The 21050-nt window shown below is 44.6% G+C and overlaps 1 protein-coding gene across 1 annotated transcript; it reads left to right on the top strand.

Annotated features, from left to right (window-relative positions):
• Window positions 1–1811: 1811 nt before the first annotated feature.
• Window positions 1812–3664, top strand: LOC123169204 (protein DETOXIFICATION 49-like). The gene has a single exon (XM_044587045.1). It carries the CDS (start codon window positions 1879–1881, stop codon window positions 3439–3441), a length of 1563 nt encoding a protein of 520 aa, XP_044442980.1. The 5' UTR covers window positions 1812–1878; the 3' UTR covers window positions 3442–3664.
• Window positions 3665–21050: the final 17386 nt, after the last annotated feature.

The raw sequence follows: 21050 nt of genomic DNA, 5'->3' as shown, positions 1-21050 counted from the left end.
AAATCCTGTGCGCGCACACAGTTGGGGTGGACATGCAACTGGCTACCATCGGATGTAGCTGTGTGTAAAGGGTGGACATCCGACTAGATGCCGACAAGGGAAGTTGCCTATCAAGGGAGGATATCCAATTGAGAAAAAAGACACCACCACCACCCCTCGCGCATAAGTTACAGTTGTGTTGTGCCAGTTGTAGTTGTATGTCGAGGGGCAGACATGCAACTGGCTACCACCAAGGGCAGTTGCGTGTCGAGAACAAACATGAAACTCGAAGCCATCGAGGGCAACTACATGTCGAGAGGTGGACAAGCAACTAGAAACATTTCCTCCTGAAGATCGTCTTTGCATATCGTTCTCATGCAACGGTAGAAACAAGACAAAAATTCAAAAAGAAATTAAAATGCCATCATCCAGCCACCCCTAGCATCAAACGCTGCTAGCACACACACATTATATGTTAGTCTTATTTAGAATTTTAAAAATAATACCCCCACTGTTCACACTGTGAGCTATAAGACATTAATAACTATCTCTCAAGTATTACTATCATCAAATTTTTCTATTTCCATCATAACGGGAGTATAAGTAAAAGGAAATAAATTATGGCAGATTACCTGCCTCACCCGAGATGAAGGAATTCCCTACTTAAGAACCAACAGATAGGTAAATAATTCGGTATACTCAAATAAATATAAGATGTTTTGGATATTTTGAATAGAACATATGGACTAAAATGAGTGAACAAATACATTTAGAACATCTTATATTTGTGAATGGAGGGAGTACATAGTAAATATATAAGTATACAATGCATAAAAAATTAGAGTCGCGAAAAAATAAGGTAGAAGAAAAACATGTAGGAGTATCATAGATTAGTTGTACTTTGATAAATTACCATAAAATAAAATACAAAATGCCATTCTAATATGGTTAGTTGCACAAAAAGGTTAGATGCAGTTTCAATATATCAAATATTATGCGTCTAAAAAGTAAAAAGAACAAAGAAAATGCCACCTAAAACAATATCAGAGATGCCCTAAGAACTACCAACCGCTATGTTTTTTTCTGCTTTTCCTCCATATATTAATTCATAGGGGGAAACCTTAGTTTTTGAGTAAACATTTAAATATAATTTTAGAGGAGAATAAACATTTTTTATCAAAAGGAGAGTAAACATTTACATTAGAGAATCCAAACAGTTACATGGATAAACTATGAGAAAAAAAAGAAAAAAAATAACACAGCAAGCCACAACCTATAGCCCACATAAAAAAGGCCAGGATGGATGGACAATGACCCCAAGGGATAGCCCACCATGGCACCATCTGCTACGATAGAAACAGCCCTGGTCATGATTCTCGGGAAAAAAAAGACAAGCTAGTCATAAGCATACCATTCGACCCCTAAAGAAGCAAGCATTACCCCTCCAAAGAAAAAAAGAAACTAACACAAGCAAACCTCGATGACCCACTGGTTAATAAAACTCAGACTTAACGAAGTCTCAATCAAGTGATATAATATATAAAAAAATAAAAGTAATTTTTTTTGCACAAATCTCCATGTAAAATCAAAAAAGGGATATTATCGATCAAGACATAACGAAGTCTAAGTCGACTGAGACTTAGTAAAACTATTAATAAAGTCGATGGCTAAGTCTGGGTCAATTGATATTTAGCAAATCGTAATATTGTAGGCCCCACACAAAAATATGGGACGGAAACACACCGGAAGTTTTCAAAGGATGTCAGCACAACGGTTTATATATACGATCCAAAGCCACCATGGATAGCTACGCAAGCAAAGCCCTGACCTGAGCTAGCATCTGGCACGCACCCTGCTGCCAAAACAACACGCACGCACGCAACACACTGCAAATTTGCAATGTGCCATTGCTCCCAGCAGCAAGCACGATGCGTCCACGAGGCTCTGCTCCAGCCACCCGTGCTGCATGACCGGCCAAAGAAAGCGCGAGGCGGCGGCGGCGCGAGTGCCGAGGTGGCCTCTATCGTGCGGCTCGCCGTGCCGATGGTCGGCGCGGGGCTGCTCATGTACGCGCGCTCCCTAGTGTCCATGATCTTTCTTGGCCGGCTCGGCCGCCTGCCACTCGCCGGAGGCTCCCTCGCGCTCGGCTTCGCCAACATCACCGGCTACTCGGTGCTCTCCGGGCTGGCCGCCGGTATGGACCCGGTGTGCGGCCAGGCGTTCGGTGCCGGCCGCACGTCTGTCCTCGCCGCGGCGCTCCGCCGCACCGTCTCGCTGCTCCTGGTCGCGTCCATCCCCGTCAGCCTGCTCTGGGTCGCCATGCACCGCATCCTCGTCGCCACAGGGCAGGACCCCGACATTGCGGCCGCTGCTTACGACTTCATCATATGCTCGCTGCCAGATCTCCTCGTGCAGTCCTTCCTCCACCCGATCCGCGTGTACCTCCGCGCGCAGGCCATCACGCTCCCGATCACGTACGCAGCCGCCGCCTCGCTCCTGCTCCACGTTCCCATCAACTGCATCCTCGTGCAGGGTCTCCACCTCGGTATCCGCGGCGTCGCCCTCGGAGCCGTCTGCACCAACCTAAACTTCTTGCTGTTCCTCGTGACCTACGTTTACTTCTCCGGAGTAACCCATGGCAATGGCGGCAGCGATGGCAAAGATGGTGCATGTTTGTCCCCGATGGAGGAACCTGCTCTGGAATGGGGCCGCTTGGTGAGGCTCTCCGTTCACAGCTGCATGTCGGTATGCCTGGAGTGGTGGTGGTACGAGATCATGGTCATGCTTTGCGGCGTGCTCGCCGACCCGAAAGCGGCGGTGGCAACTATGGGAATACTCATACAGACCACGTCACTGGTGTATATCTTCCCGCATTCCCTCAGCTGCGCCGTGTCCACGCGCGTCGGGCATGAGCTCGGCGCGGGACGGCCGGAGCGTGCGCGCCTTGCGGCACGCGTCGGCCTCGCCTGTGGCGCCGCGCTGGGCCTCGTGGCGTGCGCATTCGCGGCGTCCGTGAGGGGCGTATGGGCGCGAATGTTCACCGCAGATGCGGCCATCCTCCGGCTGACGTCCGTGGCGCTGCCCATTCTCGGCGCCGCCGAGCTGGGCAACTGCCCGCAGACAGCGGGTTGCGGCGTGCTCCGCGGCAGCGCGCGGCCGGGGAAGGCCGCGAGGATAAACGCCTCAGCCTTCTATGGCGTCGGCATGCCGGCCGCTCTGGCGCTGGCGTTCTGGCCGGCACGGCTCGACTTCCGGGGCATGTGGGCTGGCATGCTGGCGGCGCAGCTGGTGTGCGCGGCCCTGATGCTGCGAGCGGTGCAGCGCACCGACTGGGAGGATCAGGCCGTTCGCGCGCGCGAGCTGACCGGCGCGGAGGCCCATGGCGACGTCAAAAGCTGCCATGCAGACGCAGACAGTGTGATGGCGGGCAACGGCTTGCTCGTGGTGACTGTGCTAAGTTGAATATGCATAGAGTACTTTATATTTATATATCAGTACTTTTTTTCGTTTTCACCTTCAATTTTCAGTTGTCCATTGGCATTTTTAGGATGTGGAACAATAGCCAGCAGAATTATCAATGCATCCCTCGTTGAATTGAGGGAGCATAGGGGGTGTTTGTTTCCAGGACTTTTTGGTGTAGGAACTAAAAAAAGTCCCTCCTAGAGACTTTTTAACAAACAGGAGGTTGTTTTTTGGGACTAAATAAAGAAGACTCTCAAGGATAGTCTTTTTTTGCACCTTTTGGGATTTTTCCAACAATGCCCCTCCCTGCACCCATTAATAACCTTTGGGGGGGACTACTAGGGTAACATGGTCTTTTACATGTCATTTAATAACCTTTAGGGAGGGACTAGTGACTTTTTAATCCCTGAAAACAAACAGGTAGAGACTTTTTAGGACTAGAGCCTTTTTAGTTAGGACTAAAAAAAGTCTTAGGATTTATGAACCAAACAGGGCCATAATACACAATTGCACGGGTTCCTTTGCTTTGTATATTGGTCCCGGATAACGAACTGACTTTCGGCAGATCGAACGATTGGTTCGAGCAAACGTCAGTTCGCTACAATACTCCCACGGCACTAACCAAGTGCAGCCAGATGGCCTGCAATGAAGTCCAAAAAAAAAAGATGGCCTGCAGTGGGCCAGCCAAATGCCTCCCATCGGACAAGCCCAAATAATGTCATTACCCCGTGAAGAATGTAAGAGAAAAAACAAATAATTGCAATGTTGTGTGCTCCTGGCGAAATATCTAGTACTCCCACCCCTATGGTGCTCCCGGTGCTCCAAATTTCGGTAGCACATTTTTAAATGTTTGAAAAATTCTGAAAAAAATCCAGCACATTGATACAACATAAAAGTATGTTGTCAAAAAATTTGAAATCAAAATTCGAAACATAGCTTGAGAAACATAAATTACAGATTCGACAGTAAATAGTACACAACATAAGTTGGGCTTTAGATTAGGCTCATTCACATTGATGTCCATTTTATAATTTGTGTATCTCGAGCAATGTTTCGAATTTTAATTTGAATTTTTATGACAACATACATTGATGTTGTGTCAAGTGTCGGATTTCTTTTCAGAATTTTTTGAACATTTTAATATGTGCTACAGAGTTTGGAGCACCGGGAGCACCCTAGGGGTGGGAGTACCAGATATTCCCCGTGTGCTCCTGCCTCTCCCAGCGAGTATATAGAAAAACAAAAAAAACCTTTAAAAAACAACTAGACCAAATAAACCTAAAACTAATCTAGGAAATCCTCACTACACGATAAAAAGGTTGCCATGCTCTAGTGAATATAACTACTATATATTTATAAAAATCAAAAGTTACATTACAGAAGGTTCAGTATTTGCCGTGATGTCCAAACAGACTTCTTGACAAAATTGAATGTGAAAAATTTGATCATGACTTATGCAAAACAAAATTACAACTAAAAACACATTGGTCTAAATATAAGAAAAGATTACGAAATGCTACGTACAAAAATAGTTCATTTGCCATGTATGTTAATTTTGCCCATGACTTATGAAAAACAAAAATACCGTTAAATTATCATTGCTCTAAAAGAATAAAAAGGAAAAAATGCTACGCACAAAAAAATAGTTTATTTTCCATGTATCCTAAAGTAAACTTGCCATGGCAAAAATGAAGGTTTATTTGCCATGAAAATATAGTTAAATTTGCCATGGCAAAACTAAAAGCAAAATTTTCCATGTATTTTTTATGTAAATTTGCCTTGACAGTAAACATAATTTTGCCATGGCAATGAATGTAATTTTGCCATAAAAAAACAAATGTAAATTTGCCATGGGAAAATTAAAAAGGATATTTGCCTTGTATGTTGAAGTAAATTTGCCATTGCAATAAAGGTAATTTTTCCTAGAAAGTAAAGGTAAATTGTCCATGGCAATAAAGGTAAATTTGCCATGACAAAACAAAAGTAAATTTGCCATGGAAAAAAATTGCCTTGTATGTTGAAGTAAATTTGCCATGTGGGAAATAAAAGTAAAATTTGCAATGGCAATTAAAAATGAAATTTTCCATGGGAATAAAGGAAAATTTACCATGCTACATAAGTAAATTTGCGATGTTCTCAAAAGGTAAAAATGTTATGAGGATCCAGTTGTCATACATTTGTCATGTGATTGTTCCATTATATGCTCAATGAACTAGAACTTGCAAAGGCATCTTAAAAATATGAACAAAATATATCCATGGGAGATGTTATTGAAAATTTCCATTATAATTTTATTATACTTTTTCATTCTTTGTATAAAAATAAAAATTGCAATGTATGTAAAATAATTTTGCAATGATACAAAAGGAGAAATTCTCCATGATTCTTGAATTAAACTTGCCATGGTCCATAAGTTTAGTTTGCCATGGTACTTGGATTAAGCTTGCCATAGTCCATAAGTTTAGTTTGCCATGATCCATATTGTAAGTTTGTCATGTTAGAGATATAAATAGTAATATACATTTGAAGAAAATGGTGGCAAACAATTTGGAGGATGGCAAGGTTGACGTGTCGTGGAAACTTTCCGACTTCTCCATGTTTTACAATTTGCTGTGTTTTAGATAAGAGCAATCCCGCATTCACCATGTGAGCATCGCCCCAAAAATTACAATGCCAGTACTTGTTAAGTTGCCATGAAAAAAACAACATCACAAATTCGTAAATTGTATCTACATTTCTCTAGTTTGGTGGCAACTTGTCCTTAGTTGCCATGGTAAAGCATGTGTTTAGATCAGAGAAAAAAGCATGAAAAACATCATGAGAAATATACAACTAGTTCTCCATACACTATGATACATCTACTGCACCAGCAAAAATGTGGCCAAAACTAAAATAAATCCATCTCATCAGGTCCTCAAATTCAGCCACATCATACCCGAGATTGTTGGATCAATCTGGTGGATCAAAAATCCCGAAACCACGCCCCTGCATTAGCAAGCACAATTTTGCCATCATTGACACCATACCCGAATCACCTCAAAAATGGAAAATAACCTAGCATACAGGGGAGCACCGAACCTAACCTCTTTGTCAACGTGTTGCGAAGGTGAGCCGGGGACGCACGGGGGCTCCAAAGATGGGGCGCTGCGGCGCTTGGCTGTGACCATGCAGCACCAATCAACGACGGCACCAGATGTTTGGAAACGTAGTAGAAAACAAAAAAAATCGCCCTACGATCACCCAGGAACAATATGAAGATGCATAACGGGTTGTGATCAGCGATCGTTACCGACTCCGGAAGTGCAGCGGAAGTAAACGAGTCGGTGTAGATCGTACTTGGAGTCCCTCAAACGTCGATGATAATCCCGCGAACCACTCTCGAACGATCCCTCGAAAACATGGCCACTCTACTTGGTTGCAAGTGTACGGTCTTCATGATCCGGCAGCGCTTCGCTGTTCAGAGCTAATCATCGCCAGAGAATTAGAGGGAGGAGATTGGAACCACATGGGGATTCTAATTATGAGGATTAGAGGCGGCTAGTGCTAGCTCTAATTAGTCTAGGACCAACTAGAACTAGAAGTAGATCAACTAGAGGAGGCTCCCAAAACTTGTGTGTCAATAGGATGGAAAACCTCTAGTATATATAGGTTAGGAGGGCAGGAGAGGACTCCCACCCCTAGTCCAATTCGGCCCCCTTCCTTAGGGAAGGGTGGCACTTTCCCACTTGGGCCTTTTTGGCCAAGTTGCCTTCCACCTCTTGGCCTTTTAAGGCCCGTTGATATTTAAATTATATATAAAATACTTTAAACATTTTCAGAGTATTATATAAATATATATATATATATTAACATCCCCAGAAATATTTTCCATCTATATATAATTAATCGGTAATACCCCGTATTACTAGATATTCACCGAAACCCTTCCGGTGACCCCGAAACGCTTCCGGAACCTCTCGAAACTATTCCGGATATTGATGAAACTATTTCACGAATATATTCTCATCACTCCCGTACTACTAACACTCAGCAGATCATGATTACCTTAAGCTTGTGACCCCGTAGGTTCGGTAACCATAGACATGAACGAAACCCCTTCGTTCAATGACCGATAGCGGAACCGTGGACATCCATATCGTTCTGGCATCCCCGTGACGTAGTCACTTGTGTCTGGCCAGATGATGATGGATGTTGTCACACCGAGAGGGCCCTAAGAATATCTCTCCATCGTCGGAGGAGAAAATCCCACTCCCGAGTTGTCTGGTCACTTGTCAAACTTTCCGGTGTGCCTGGAAGTTGTTGTTATGATCATCTTGTTACAGATGACGTTTGAGCAACCCCAAAGCCCACCGTCCGGTAAGAAGTGACTGACACACTCTCATGGTCTGAGGAACTAAAACACATGCTAACACTCCGTGTTATAACAGATGATTTCAGACGATATGGTCACATAGTATAACAGACAAGTATTGGGTCGATTCAATATGATTGTTCTTCTAACATCATACCCTCAATGTTGTTTTAGGACCATCGTTACACTTAACGATATCCTAAGATCCGGAAAACATGATCATCAACAACACTTGAGCCGGTCTTAGAGGCGATACCAGGAACCTATTGTTTATCTCTTATCATTCCACACGTGCATATGAGTTTTCCACTGAATCGTCCAGGATCATAGCAGTTATAGCATGGAATATAAACTCATAACTATGAAAAATGGAAATATAATAATACAACATTATTGCCTCTAGGGCAATTTTCCAACACCGGACACTCCAAATCTCCCCGTAGCACGACTGCCTCATGTCCGCCGTTCGTCGTCCTCCTCCCCAACCCCACCTCCGCCATCCTCCTCCCTACTCTTAGGTGCCACGTCCTCGCCATTGCATGAAGGAAATATGCCCTAGAGGCAATAATAAAGTTGTTATTTATATTTCCTTATATCATGATAAATGTATATTATTCATGCTAGAATTGTATTTGTTGGGGAACGTAGCAATAATTCAAAATTTTCCTACGTGTCACCAAGACCAATCTAGGAGATGCTAGCAACGAGAGAGAGGGAGTGCATCTTCATACCCTTGAAGATCGCTAAGCGGAAGCGTTACAAGAACGCGGTTGATGGAGTCGTACTCGCGGCGATTCAAATCGCGGAAGATCCGATCTAGCGCCGAACGGACGACGCCTCCGCGTTCAACACACGTACAGCCCGGGGACGTCTCCTCCTTCTTGATCCAGCAAGGGGAGAGGAGAAGTTGAGGGAGAACTCCAGCAGCACAACGGCGTGGTGGCAATGGAGCTCGTGGTTCTCCGGCAGAGCTTCGCTAAGCACTACGGAGGAGGAGGAGGAGGTGTATGAGGAGGGAGGGCTGCGCCAGGGAAGAGGTGCGGCTGCCCTCCCACCCCTCCACTATATATAGGGGCAAGGGGAGAGGGGGAGGCTCCCTAGGGTTTCCCCTAGGGGGCGGCGGCCAGGCAGATTGGATCTCCCTAGGGAAAATCCTAGGGAGACTTGCCCCCCAAGCCAAGCAGGTGGAGGCTTGCCTCCCAAGCCAGGTGGAGGCGCCCCACCTCCCCAAGTAACGTGGGAAAGGGTGTGGGGGCGCACCACCCCTTAGTGGGCTGGTTTGCCCCTTCCCCTTTGGCCCATGAGGCCCTCCAACACTTGCCGGGGCTCCCGAAACACCTTTCGGTCATGCTGGCCATAGCCTGGTACCCCCGGAACACTTCCGGACTCCAATACCCTTCGTCCAATATATCGATCTTCACCGCCGGACCATTCCGGAACTCCTCGTGATGTCCGGGATCTCATCCGGGACTCCGAACAACCTTCGGTAACCACATACTATTTCCCATAACAACTCTAGCGTCACCGAACCTTAAGTGTGTAGACCCTACGGGTTCGGGAACCATGCAGACATGACCGAGACACCTCTCCGGCCAATAACCAATAGCGGGATCTGGATACCCATATTGGCTCCCACATGTTCCACGATGATCTCATCGGATGAACCACGATGTCGGGGATTCAATCAATCCCGTATACAATTCCCTTTGTCTATCGGTATGTTACTTGCCCGAGATTCGATCGTCGGTATCCCAATACCTCGTTCAATCTCGTTACCGGCAAGTCTCTTTACTCGTTCCGTAACGCATGATCCCGTGGCTAACTCCTTAGTCACATTGAGCTCATTATGATGATGCATTACCGAGTGGGCCCAGAGATACCTCTCCGTCATACGGAGTGACAAATCCCAGTCTCGATTCGTGCCAACCCAACAGACACTTTCGGAGATACCTGTAGTGCACCTTTATAGCCACCCAGTTACGTTGTGACGTTTGGTACACCCAAAGCATTCCTACGGTATCCGGGAGTTGCACAATCTCATGGTCTAAGGAAACGATACTTGACATTAGAAAAGCTCTTAGCAAACGAACTACACGATCTTGTGCTATGCTTAGGATTGGGTCTTGTCCATCACATCATTCTCCTAATGATGTGATCCCGTTATCAATGACATCCAATGTCCATGGTCAGGAAACCATAACCATCTATTGATCAACGAGCTAGTCAACTAGAGGCTTACTAGGGACATGTTGTGGTCTATGTATTCACACATGTATTACGGTTTCCAGTTAATACAATTATAGCATGAACAATAGACAATTATCATGAACAAGGAAATACAATAATAACCATTTTATTATTGCCTCTAGGGCATATTTCCAACAGTCTCCCACTTGCACTAGAGTCAATAATCTAGTTCACATCACTATGTGATTGTAATGAATCCAACACCCATGGGGTTTGTTCATATCTCGCTTGTGAGAGAGGTTATTAGTCAACGGGTCTGAACCTTTCAGATCCGTGTGTGCTTTACAAATCTCTATGTCATCTTGTAGATGCAGCTACCACGCGCTACTTGGAGCTATTCCAAATAACTGCTCTACTATACGAATCCGGTTTACTACTCAGAGTCATCCGGATTAGTGTCAAAGTTTGCATCGACGTAACCCTTTACGACGAACTCTTTTACCACCTCCATAATCGAGAAAATTCCTTAGTCCACTAGTTACTAAGGATAAGTTCGACCGCTGTCATGTGATCCATTCCTGGATCACTATTGTACCCCTTGACTAACTCATGGCAAGGCACACTTCAGGTGCGGTACACAGCATAGCATACTGTAGAGCCTACGTCTAAAGCATAGGGGACGACCTTCGTCCTTTCTCTCTCTTCTGCCGTGGTCAGGTCTTGAGTCTTACTCAATACTCACACCTTGTAACACAGCCAAGAACTCCTTCTTTGCTGATCTATTTTGAACTCCTTCAAAATCTTGTCACGGTATGTATTCATTTGAAAGTACTATTAAGCGTTTTTGATCTATCCTTATAGATCTTGATGCTCAATGTTCAAGTAGCTTAATCCAGGTTTTCCATTGAAAAACACTTTTCAAATAACCCTGTATGCTTTCCAGAAATTCTACATCATTTCTGATCAACAATATGTTAACAACATATACTCATCAAAAATTCTATAGTGCTCCCACTCACTTCTTTGGAAATACAAGTTTCTCATAAACTTTGTATAAACCCAAAATCTTTGATCATCTCATCAAAGCGTACATTCCAACTCCGAGATGCTTACTCCAGTCCTTAGAAGGATTGCTGGAGCTTTGCATACTTGTTAGCATCTTTCAGGATTGACAAAACCTTCTGGTTGTATCACATACAACCTTTCCTCAAGAAAATCGTCGAGGAAACAATGTTTTGACATCCTATCTGCAAGATTTCATAAATAATGCAGTAACTGCTAATATAATTCCAACAGACTCTTAGCATCGCTACGAGTGAGAAAGTCTCATCGTAGTCAACTCCTTGAACTTGTCGGAAAACATCTTAACGACAAGTCGAGCTTTCTTAATGGTGACACTTACCATCATTGTCCGTCTTCCTTTTAAAATCCATCTGCACCCAACAGCCTTACGACCATCAAGTAGTTCTTCCAAAGTCTATACTTTGTTTTATACATGGATCCTCTCTCGGATTTTATGGCCTCGAGCCATTCGTCGGAATCCGGGCCCACCATCGCTTCTCCATAGCTCGTAGGTTCATTGTTGTCTAGCAACATGACTTCCAAGACAGGATTACGTACCACTCTGAAGTAGTACGCATCCTTGTCGACCTACGAGGTTTGGTAGTGACTTGATCCGAAGTTTCATGATCACTATCATAAGCTTCCACTTCAATTGGTGTAGGTGCCACAGGAACAACTTCCTGTGCCCTGCTACACACTAGTTGAAGTGACGGTTCAATAACCTCATCAAGTCTCCACCATCCTCCCACTCAATTCTTTCGAGAGAAACTTTTCCTCGAGAAAGGACCCGTTTCTAGAAACAATCACTTTGCTTCCGGATCTGAAATAGGAGGTATACCCAACTGTTTTGGGTATTCTATGAAGATGCATTTATCCGCTTTGGGTTCGAGCTTATCAGCCTGAAACTTTTCACATAAGCGTCGCAGCCCCAAACTTTTAAGAAACGACAGCTTAGGTTTCTCTAAACCATAGTTCATACGGTGTCGTCTCAACGGAATTGCGTGGTGCCCTATTTAAAGTGAATGCGGTTGTCTCTAATGCCTAACCCATAAACGATAGTGGTAATTCGATAAGAGACATCATGGTATGCACCATATCCAATAGGGTGCAGTTATGATGTTCGGACACACCATCACACTATGGTGTTCCAGGCGGTATTAGTCGTGAAACAATTTCCACAATGTCTTAATTGTGTGCCAAACTCGTAACTCAGATATTCATCTCTATGATCATATCACAGACATTTTATCCTCTTGTCACGACGATCTTCAACTTCACTCTGAAATTACTTGAACCTTTCAATAATTCAGACTTGTGTTTCATCAAGTAAATATACTCAGCATCTACTCAAATCATCTGTGAAGTAAGAACATAACGATATCCACTGCATGCCTCAGCACTCATTGGACTGCACACATCAAAATGTATTACTTCCAACAAGTTGCTTTCTTGTTCCATCTTACTGAAAACGAGGCCTTTCAGTCATCTTGCCCATGTGGTATGATTTGCATGTCTCAAGTGATTCAAAATCAAGTGAGTCCAAACGATCCATCTGTATGGAGTTTCTTCATGCATATATACCAATAGACATGGTTCGCATGTCTCAATCTTTTCAAAAACGAGTGAGTCCAAAGATCCATCAACATGGAGCTTCTTCATGCGTTTTATACCAATATGACTCAAATGGCAGTGCCACAAGTATGTGGTACTATCATTACTATCTTATATCTTTTGGCATGAACATGTGTATCACTACGATCGAGATTCAATAAACCATTCATTTTAGGTGCAAGACCATTGAAGGTATTATTCAAATAAACAGAGTAACCATTATTCTCCTTAAATGAATAACCGTATTGCGATAAACATAATCCAATCATGTCTATGCTCAACGCAAACACCAAATAACAATTATTTAGGTTTAACACCAATCTCGATGGTAGAGGGAGCATGCGATGCTTGATCACATCAACCTTGGAAACACTTCCAACACATATCGTCATCTCACCTTTAGCTAGTCTCCGTTTATTCCGTAGCCTTTTATTTCGAGTTACCAACACTTAGCAACCGAACCGGTATCTAATACCCTGGTGCTACTAGGAGTACTAGTAAAGTACACATTAATAATGTATCCAATATACTTCTGTCGACCTTGCCTGCCTTCTCATCTACCAAGTATCTAGGGTAGTTCTGCTTCAGTGACCGTTCCCCTCATTACAGAAGCACTTAGTCTCGGGTTTGGGTTCAACCTTGGGTTTCTTCGCTGGAGCAGCAACTGATTTGCCGTTTCATGAAGTATCCCTTCTTGCCCTTGCCCTTCTTGAAACTAGTGGTTTTACTAACCATCAACAATTGATGCTCCTACTTGATTTCTACTTTCGCGGTGTCAAACATCGCGAGTTGCTCAAGGATCATCATGTCTATCCCTGATATGTTATAGTTCATCACGAAGCTCTAATAGCTTGGTGGCAGTGACTATGGAGAACCATCACTATCTCATCTGGAAGATTAACTCCCACTCGATTCAAGCGATTGTAGTACTCAGACAATCTGAGCACATGCTCAACGATTGAGCTTTTCTCCCTTAGTTTGCAGGCTTAAGAAACTTGTCAGAGGTCTCATACCTCTTGACGTGGGCACTAGTCTGAAATCCCAATTTCAGTCTTTGGAACATCTCATATGTTCTGCGACGTTTCAAAAACGTCTTTGGTGCCACAATTTTAAACCGTTAGCATCACACACTGAACTATCACGTAGTCATCAAAACGTGTATGTCAGATGTTTCGCAACATCTACAGACGACGCTCGAGGTTCAGCACACCGAGCGGTGCATTAAGGACATAAGCCTTCTGTGCAGCAATGAGGACAATCCTCAGTTTACGGACCCAGTCCGCATAATTGCTACTATCAACTTTCAACTAAATTTTCTCTAGGAACATATAAAGCGTAAGCTACGACATAATTTGCAAAGACCTTTTGACTATGTTCATGATAATTAAGTTCATCTAATCAAATTATTTAATGAACTCCCACTCAGATAGACATCCCTCTAGTCATCTAAGTGATACATGATCCGAGTCAACTAGGCCGTGTCCGATCATCACGTGAGACGGACTAGTCATCATCGGTGAACATCTCCATGTTGATCGTATCTACTATACGACTCATGTTCGACCTTTCGGTCTCTTGTGTTCCGAGGCCATGTCTGTACATGCTAGGCTCGTCAAGTCAACCTAAGTGTTTCGCATGTGTAAATCTGGCTTACACCCGTTGTATGCGAACGTTAGAATCTATCACACCCGATCATCACGTGGTGCTTCGAAACAACGAACCTTCGCAACGGTGCACAGTTAGGGGGAACACATCTCTTGAAATTTTAGTGAGGGATCATCTTATTTATGCTACCGTCGTTCTAAGCAAATAAGATGTAAACATGACAAACATCACATGCAAATCATAAAGTGACATGATATGGCCAATATCATCTTGCGCCTTTTGATCTCCATCTTCGAGGCGCGGCATGATCACCTTCGTCACCGGCATGACACCATGATCTCCATCATCGTGTCTTCATGAAGTTGTCTCGCCAACTATTACTTCTACTACTATGGCTAACGGTTAGCAATAAAGTAAAGTAATTACATGGCGTTTTTCATTGACACGCAGGTCATACAATAAATTAAGACAACTCCTATGGCTCCTGCCGGTTGTCATACTCATCGACATGCAAGTCGTGATTCCTATTACAAGAACATGATCAATCTCATACATCACATATATAATTCATCACATCCTTTTGGCCATATCACATCACATAGCATACCCTGCAAAAACAAGTTAGACGTCCTCTAATTGTTGTTGCATGTTTTACGTGGCTGCTATGGGTTTCTAGCAAGAACGTTTCTTACCTACGCAAAAGCCACAACGGTGATATGCCAATTGCTATTTACCCTTCATAAGGACCCTCTTCATCGAATCCGATCCGACTAAAGTGGGAGAGACAGACACCCGCTAGCCACCTTATGCATCAAGTGCATGTCAGTCGGTGGAACCTGTCTCACGTAAGTGTACGTGTAAGGTCGGTCCGGGCCGCTTCATCCCACAATGCCGCCGAATCAAGATAAGACTAGTAACGGTAAGCAAATTGAACAAATCATCGCCCACAACTACTTTGTGTTCTACTCGTGCATAGAATCTACGCATAGACCTAGCTCATGATGCCACTGTTGGGGAACGTAGCAATAATTCAAAATTTTCCTACGTGTCACCAAGATCAATCTAGGAGATGCTAGCAACGAGAGAGAGGGAGTGCATCTTCATACCCTTGAAGATCGCTAAGCGGAAGCGTTACAAGAACGCGGTTGATGGAGTCGTACTCGCGGCGATTCAAATCGCGGAAGATCCGATCTAGCGCCGAACGGACGGCGCCTCCGCGTTCAACACACGTACAGCCCGGGGACGTCTCCTCCTTCTTGATCCAGCAAGGGGAGAGGAGAAGTTGAGGGAGAACTCCAGCAGCACGACGGCGTGGTGGCAATGGAGCTCGTGGTTCTCCGGCAGAGCTTCGCTAAGCACTACGGAGGAGGAGGAGGAGGTGTATGAGGAGGGAGGGCTGCGCCAGGGAAGAGGTGCGGCTGCCCTCCCACCCCTCCACTATATATAGGGGCAAGGGGAGAGGGGGAGGCGCCCTAGGGTTTCCCCTAGGGGGCGGCGGCCAAGCAGATTGGATCTCCCTAGGGAAAATCCTAGGGAGACTTGCCCCCCAAGCCAAGCAGGTGGAGGCTTGCCTCCCAAGCCAGGTGGAGGCGCCCCACCTCCCCAAGTAACGTGGGAAAGGGTGTGGGGGGCGCACCACCCCTTAGTGGGCTGGTTTGCCCCTTCCCCTTTGGCCCATGAGGCCCTCCAACACTTGCCGGGGCTCCCGAAACACCTTTCGGTCATGCTGGCCATAGCCTGGTACCCCCGGAACACTTCCGGACTCCAATACCCTTCGTCCAATATATCGATCTTCACCGCCGGACCATTCCGGAACTCCTCGTGATGTCCGGGATCTCATCCGGGACTCCGAACAACCTTCGGTAACCACATACTATTTCCCATAACAACTCTAGCGTCACCGAACCTTAAGTGTGTAGACCCTACGGGTTCGGGAACCATGCAGACATGACCGAGACACCTCTCCGGCCAATAACCAATAGCGGGATCTGGATACCCATATTGGCTCCCACATGTTCCACGATGATCTCATCGGATGAACCACGATGTCGGGGATTCAATCAATCCCGTATACAATTCCCTTTGTCTATCGGTATGTTACTTGCCCGAGATTCGATCGTCGGTATCCCAATACCTCGTTCAATCTCGTTACCGGCAAGTCTCTTTACTCGTTCCGTAACGCATGATCCCGTGGCTAACTCCTTAGTCACATTGAGCTCATTATGATGATGCATTACCGAGTGGGCCCAGAGATACCTCTCCGTCATACGGAGTGACAAATCCCAGTCTCGATTCGTGCCAACCCAACAGACACTTTCGGAGATACCTGTAGTGCACCTTTATAGCCACCCAGTTACGTTGTGACGTTTGGTACACCCAAAGCATTCCTACGGTATCCGGGAGTTGCACAATCTCATGGTCTAAGGAAACGATACTTGACATTAGAAAAGCTCTTAGCAAATGAACTACACGATCTTGTGCTATGCTTAGGATTGGGTCTTGTCCATCACATCATTCTCCTAATGATGTGATCCCGTTATCAATGACATCCAATGTCCATGGTCAGGAAACCATAACCATCTATTGATCAACGAGCTAGTCAACTAGAGGCTTACTAGGGACATGTTGTGGTCTATGTATTCACACATGTATTACGGTTTCTAGTTAATACAATTATAGCATGAACAATACAATTATCATGAACAAGGAAATACAATAATAACCATTTTATTATTGCCTCTAGGGCATATTTCCAACAGTATTAACCGGAAACTTAGTACATGTGTGAATACATAGACAAACAGAGTGTCACTAGTATGCCTCTACTTGACTAGCTCGTTAATCAAAGATGGTTAAGTTTCCTAGCCATGGACAAAGAGTTGTCATTTGATAAATGGGATCACATCATTAGAGAATGATGTGATTGACTTGACCCATCCGTTAGCTTAGCACGATGATCGTTTAGTTTGTTGCTATTGCTTTCTTCATAACTTATACATGTTCCTATGACTATGAGATTATGCAACTCCCGAATACCGGAGGAACACTTAGTGTGCTATCAAACGTCACAACATAACTGGGTGATTATAAAGATGCTCTACAGGTGTCTCCAATGGTGTTTGTTGAGTTGGCATCAAGATTAGGATTTGTCACTCCGAGTATTGGAGAGGTATCTCTGGGCCCTCTCGGTAATGCACATCACTATAAGCCTTGAAAGCATTGTGACTAATGAGTTAGTTGCGGGATGATGCATTACGGAACGAGTAAAGAGACTTTCCGGTAACGATATTGAACTAGATATTGAGATACTGACGATCAAATCTCGGGCAAGTAACATACCGATGACAAAGCGAACTAACGTATGTTGTTGTGCGGTTTGACCGATAAAGACCTTCGTAGAATATGTAGGAACCAATATGAGCATCCAGGTTCCGCTATTGGTTATTGACCGGAGATGAGTCTCGGTCATGTCTACATAGTTCTCGAACCCGTAGGGTCCGCACGCTTAACGTTCGGTGACGATCGGTATTATGATGCACCGAAGGTAGTTCGGAGTCCCGGATATGATCACGAACATGACGAGGAGTCTCGAAATGGTCGAGAAATAAAGATCGATATATTGGATGACTATGTTTGGACATCGGAATGGTTCCGGGGGAGTTCGGGCATTTACGTGAGCACCGGGGGGTTAGCGAAACCCCCCGGGAAGTATATGGGCCTTATTGGGCCATAGTGGGAGAGAGGAGAAGGGAGCCTAGGAGGGGGCGCCCCCCCCCCCAAGCCCAATCCGAATTGGGTGGCCCCCCCCTTTCCTTCCTCCTTCCTCCCCCTTCCTCTCCTAGTCCAACTAGGGAAGGGGGGTCCTACTCCCTGTGGGAGTTGGACTCCTCCAGGGTGTGCCATAGAGGGCCAGCCCTCCCCCCTCCTCCACTCCTTTATATACGGGGGAGGGGGCACCCCATAGACACACAAGTTGATCATTGTCTTAGCCGTGTATGGTGCCCCCCTCCACCATAATCCACCTCGGTCATATCATCGTAGTGCTTAGGCGAAGCCCTGCGCCGATAGCTTCATCATCACCGTCATCACGCTGTCGTGCTGGCGAAGCTCTCCCTTGACACTCAGATGGATCGAGATTTCGTGGGATGTCACCAAGCTGAACGTGTGCAGATCGCGGAGGTGCCGTACTTTCGGTACTACGATCGGTCGGATCGTGAAGACGTACGACTACATCAACCGCGTTGTCATAACGCTTCCGCTTATAGTCTACGAGGGTACATGGACTACACTCTCCCCACTCGTTGCTCTGTGCTACCTCTTGAGCATGCGTTGGTTTTCCCTTGAAGAGGAAAGGGTGATGCAGCAAAGTAGCGTAAGTATTTCCCTCAGTTTTTGAGAACCAAGGTATCAATCCAGTAGGAGGCCACACGCAAGTCCCTGGTACCTACACAAACAAATAAGAACGTTGCAACCAACGCGATAAAGGGGTTGTCAATCCCTTCACGGCCACTTGCAAAAGTGAGATCTTATAGAGATGATAAGATAATATTTTAGGTATTTTTATGATAAAGATTAAAAGTAAAGATTGCAAAATAAACGGCGCCAGAAATAGCTAGTTGACGGGAGATAAATATGATCGAAAATAGACCAGGGGGCCATAGGTTTCACTAGTGGCTTCTCTCAAGATAGCATAAGTATTACGGTCGGTGAACAAATTACTGTCGAGCAATTGATAGAATTGAGCATAGTTATGGGAATATCTAGGTATGATCATGTATATAGGCAACACGTCTGTGACAAGTAGACCGACTCCTGCCTGCATCTACTACTATTACTCCACACATCGACCGCTATGGAGCATTCATCTAGAGTATTAAGTTCATAAGAACATAGTAACACATTCGGTAAGATGACATGATGTAGAGGGATAAACTCAAGCAATATGATATAAACCCCATCTTTTTATCCTCGATGGCAACAATACAATACGTGCCTTGCTGCCCCTGCTGTCACTGGGAAAGGACACCGCAAGATTGAACCCAAAGCTAAGCACTTCTCCCATTGCAAGAAAGATCAATCTAGTAGGCCAAACCAAACTGATAATTTGAAGAGACTTGCAAAGATAACCAATCATACATAAGAGAATTCATAGAAGATTCAAATATTGTTCATAGATAATCTTGATCATAAACCCACAATTCATCGGATCTCGACAAACACACCGCAAAAAGAGTTACATCGAATAGATCTCCAAGAAGATCGAGGAGAGCTTTGTATTAAGATCCAAAGAGAGAGAAGAAGTCATCTAGCTAATAACTATGGACCCGAAGGTCTGAGGTAAACTACTAACACATCATCGGAGAGGCTATGGTGTTGATGTAGAAGCCCTCCGTGATCGATGACCCCTCCAGCGGAGCGCCGAAAAAGGCCCCAAGATGGGATCTCACGGGTACAGAAGGTTGCGGCGGTGGAAATAGGTTTTCGAGGTGCTCCTGGATGGTTTCGGGGTACGTAGGTATATATAGGAGGAAGAAGTAGGTCGGTGGAGCCAAGAGGGGCCCACGAGGGTGGGGGCGCGCCCAGGGGGCAGGCGCGCCTCCCTGCCTCGTGGCCTCCTCGGTGATTTCTTGACGTCCACTCCAAGTCCTCTGGATCACGTTTGTTCCAAAAATCACGTTCCCGAAGGTTTCATTCCGTTTGGATTCCGTTTGATATTCCTTTTCTGCGAAACACCGAAATAGGCAAAAAAACAGCAATTTGCACTGGGACTTGGGTTAATAGGTTAGTCCCAAAAATAATATAAAAGTGTATAATAAAACCCATTAAACATCCAAAATAGAATATATAATAGCATGGAACAATAAAAAATTATAGATACGTTGGAGACATATCAAGCATCCCCAAGCTTAATTCCTGCTCGTCCTCGAGTAGGTAAATGATAAAAACAGAATTTTTGATGTGGAATGCTTTATAGCATATTCTTCAATGTAATTTTCTTTATTGTGGCATGAATGTTCAGATCCGAAAGATTCAAGATAAAAGTTTAATGTTGACATAAAAATAATAATACTTCAAGCATGCTAACCAAGTAATTATGTCTTATCAAAATAACATAGCCAAAGAAAGCTTATCCCTGCAAAATCATATAGTTTCGCCATGCTTCATTTTCTTCACACAAAATGCTCTCATCATGCACAACCCCAATGACAAGCCAACCAATTGTTTCATACATCGCCTTTTCAAACTCTTTCAACTTTTATGCAATATATGAGCGCGAACCATGGACATAGCACTATGGGTGGAATAGAATATAATGATTGAGGTTGTGTGAGAAGAAGAAAAAGGTGAAAGTCTCACATTGACGCGGCTAATCAACGGGCTATGGAGATGCCCACTGATTGATGTCAATGCAAGGAGTAGGGATTGCCATGCAACGGATGCACTAGAGCTATAAATATATGAAGCTCAACAAAATAAACTAAGTGGGTGTTCATCCAAGTTGCTTGCTCGCGAAGACCTTGGGCATTTGAGGAGGCCCATCATTGGAATATACAAGCCAACTTCTATAATGAAAAATTCCCACTAGTATATGAAAGTGACAAAATAAGAGACTCTTTATCATGAAGATCATGGTGCTACTTTGAAGCACAAGTGTGGAAAAAGGATAGTAACATTGTCCCTTCTCTCTTTTTCTCTCATTTTTTGGGCCGTCTCTTTTTTTTTCTTTTGGCCTCTTTTTTCGTCCAGAGTCTCATCCCGAATTATGGGGGAATCATAGTCTCCATCATCCTTT

The sequence above is a fragment of the Triticum aestivum genome, chromosome 7D (assembly GCF_018294505.1).
Source record: "Triticum aestivum cultivar Chinese Spring chromosome 7D, IWGSC CS RefSeq v2.1, whole genome shotgun sequence".
In the NCBI taxonomy this organism is placed as follows: domain Eukaryota; kingdom Viridiplantae; phylum Streptophyta; class Magnoliopsida; order Poales; family Poaceae; genus Triticum; species Triticum aestivum.
This window is presented reverse-complemented; position numbering and strand designations above follow the sequence as displayed.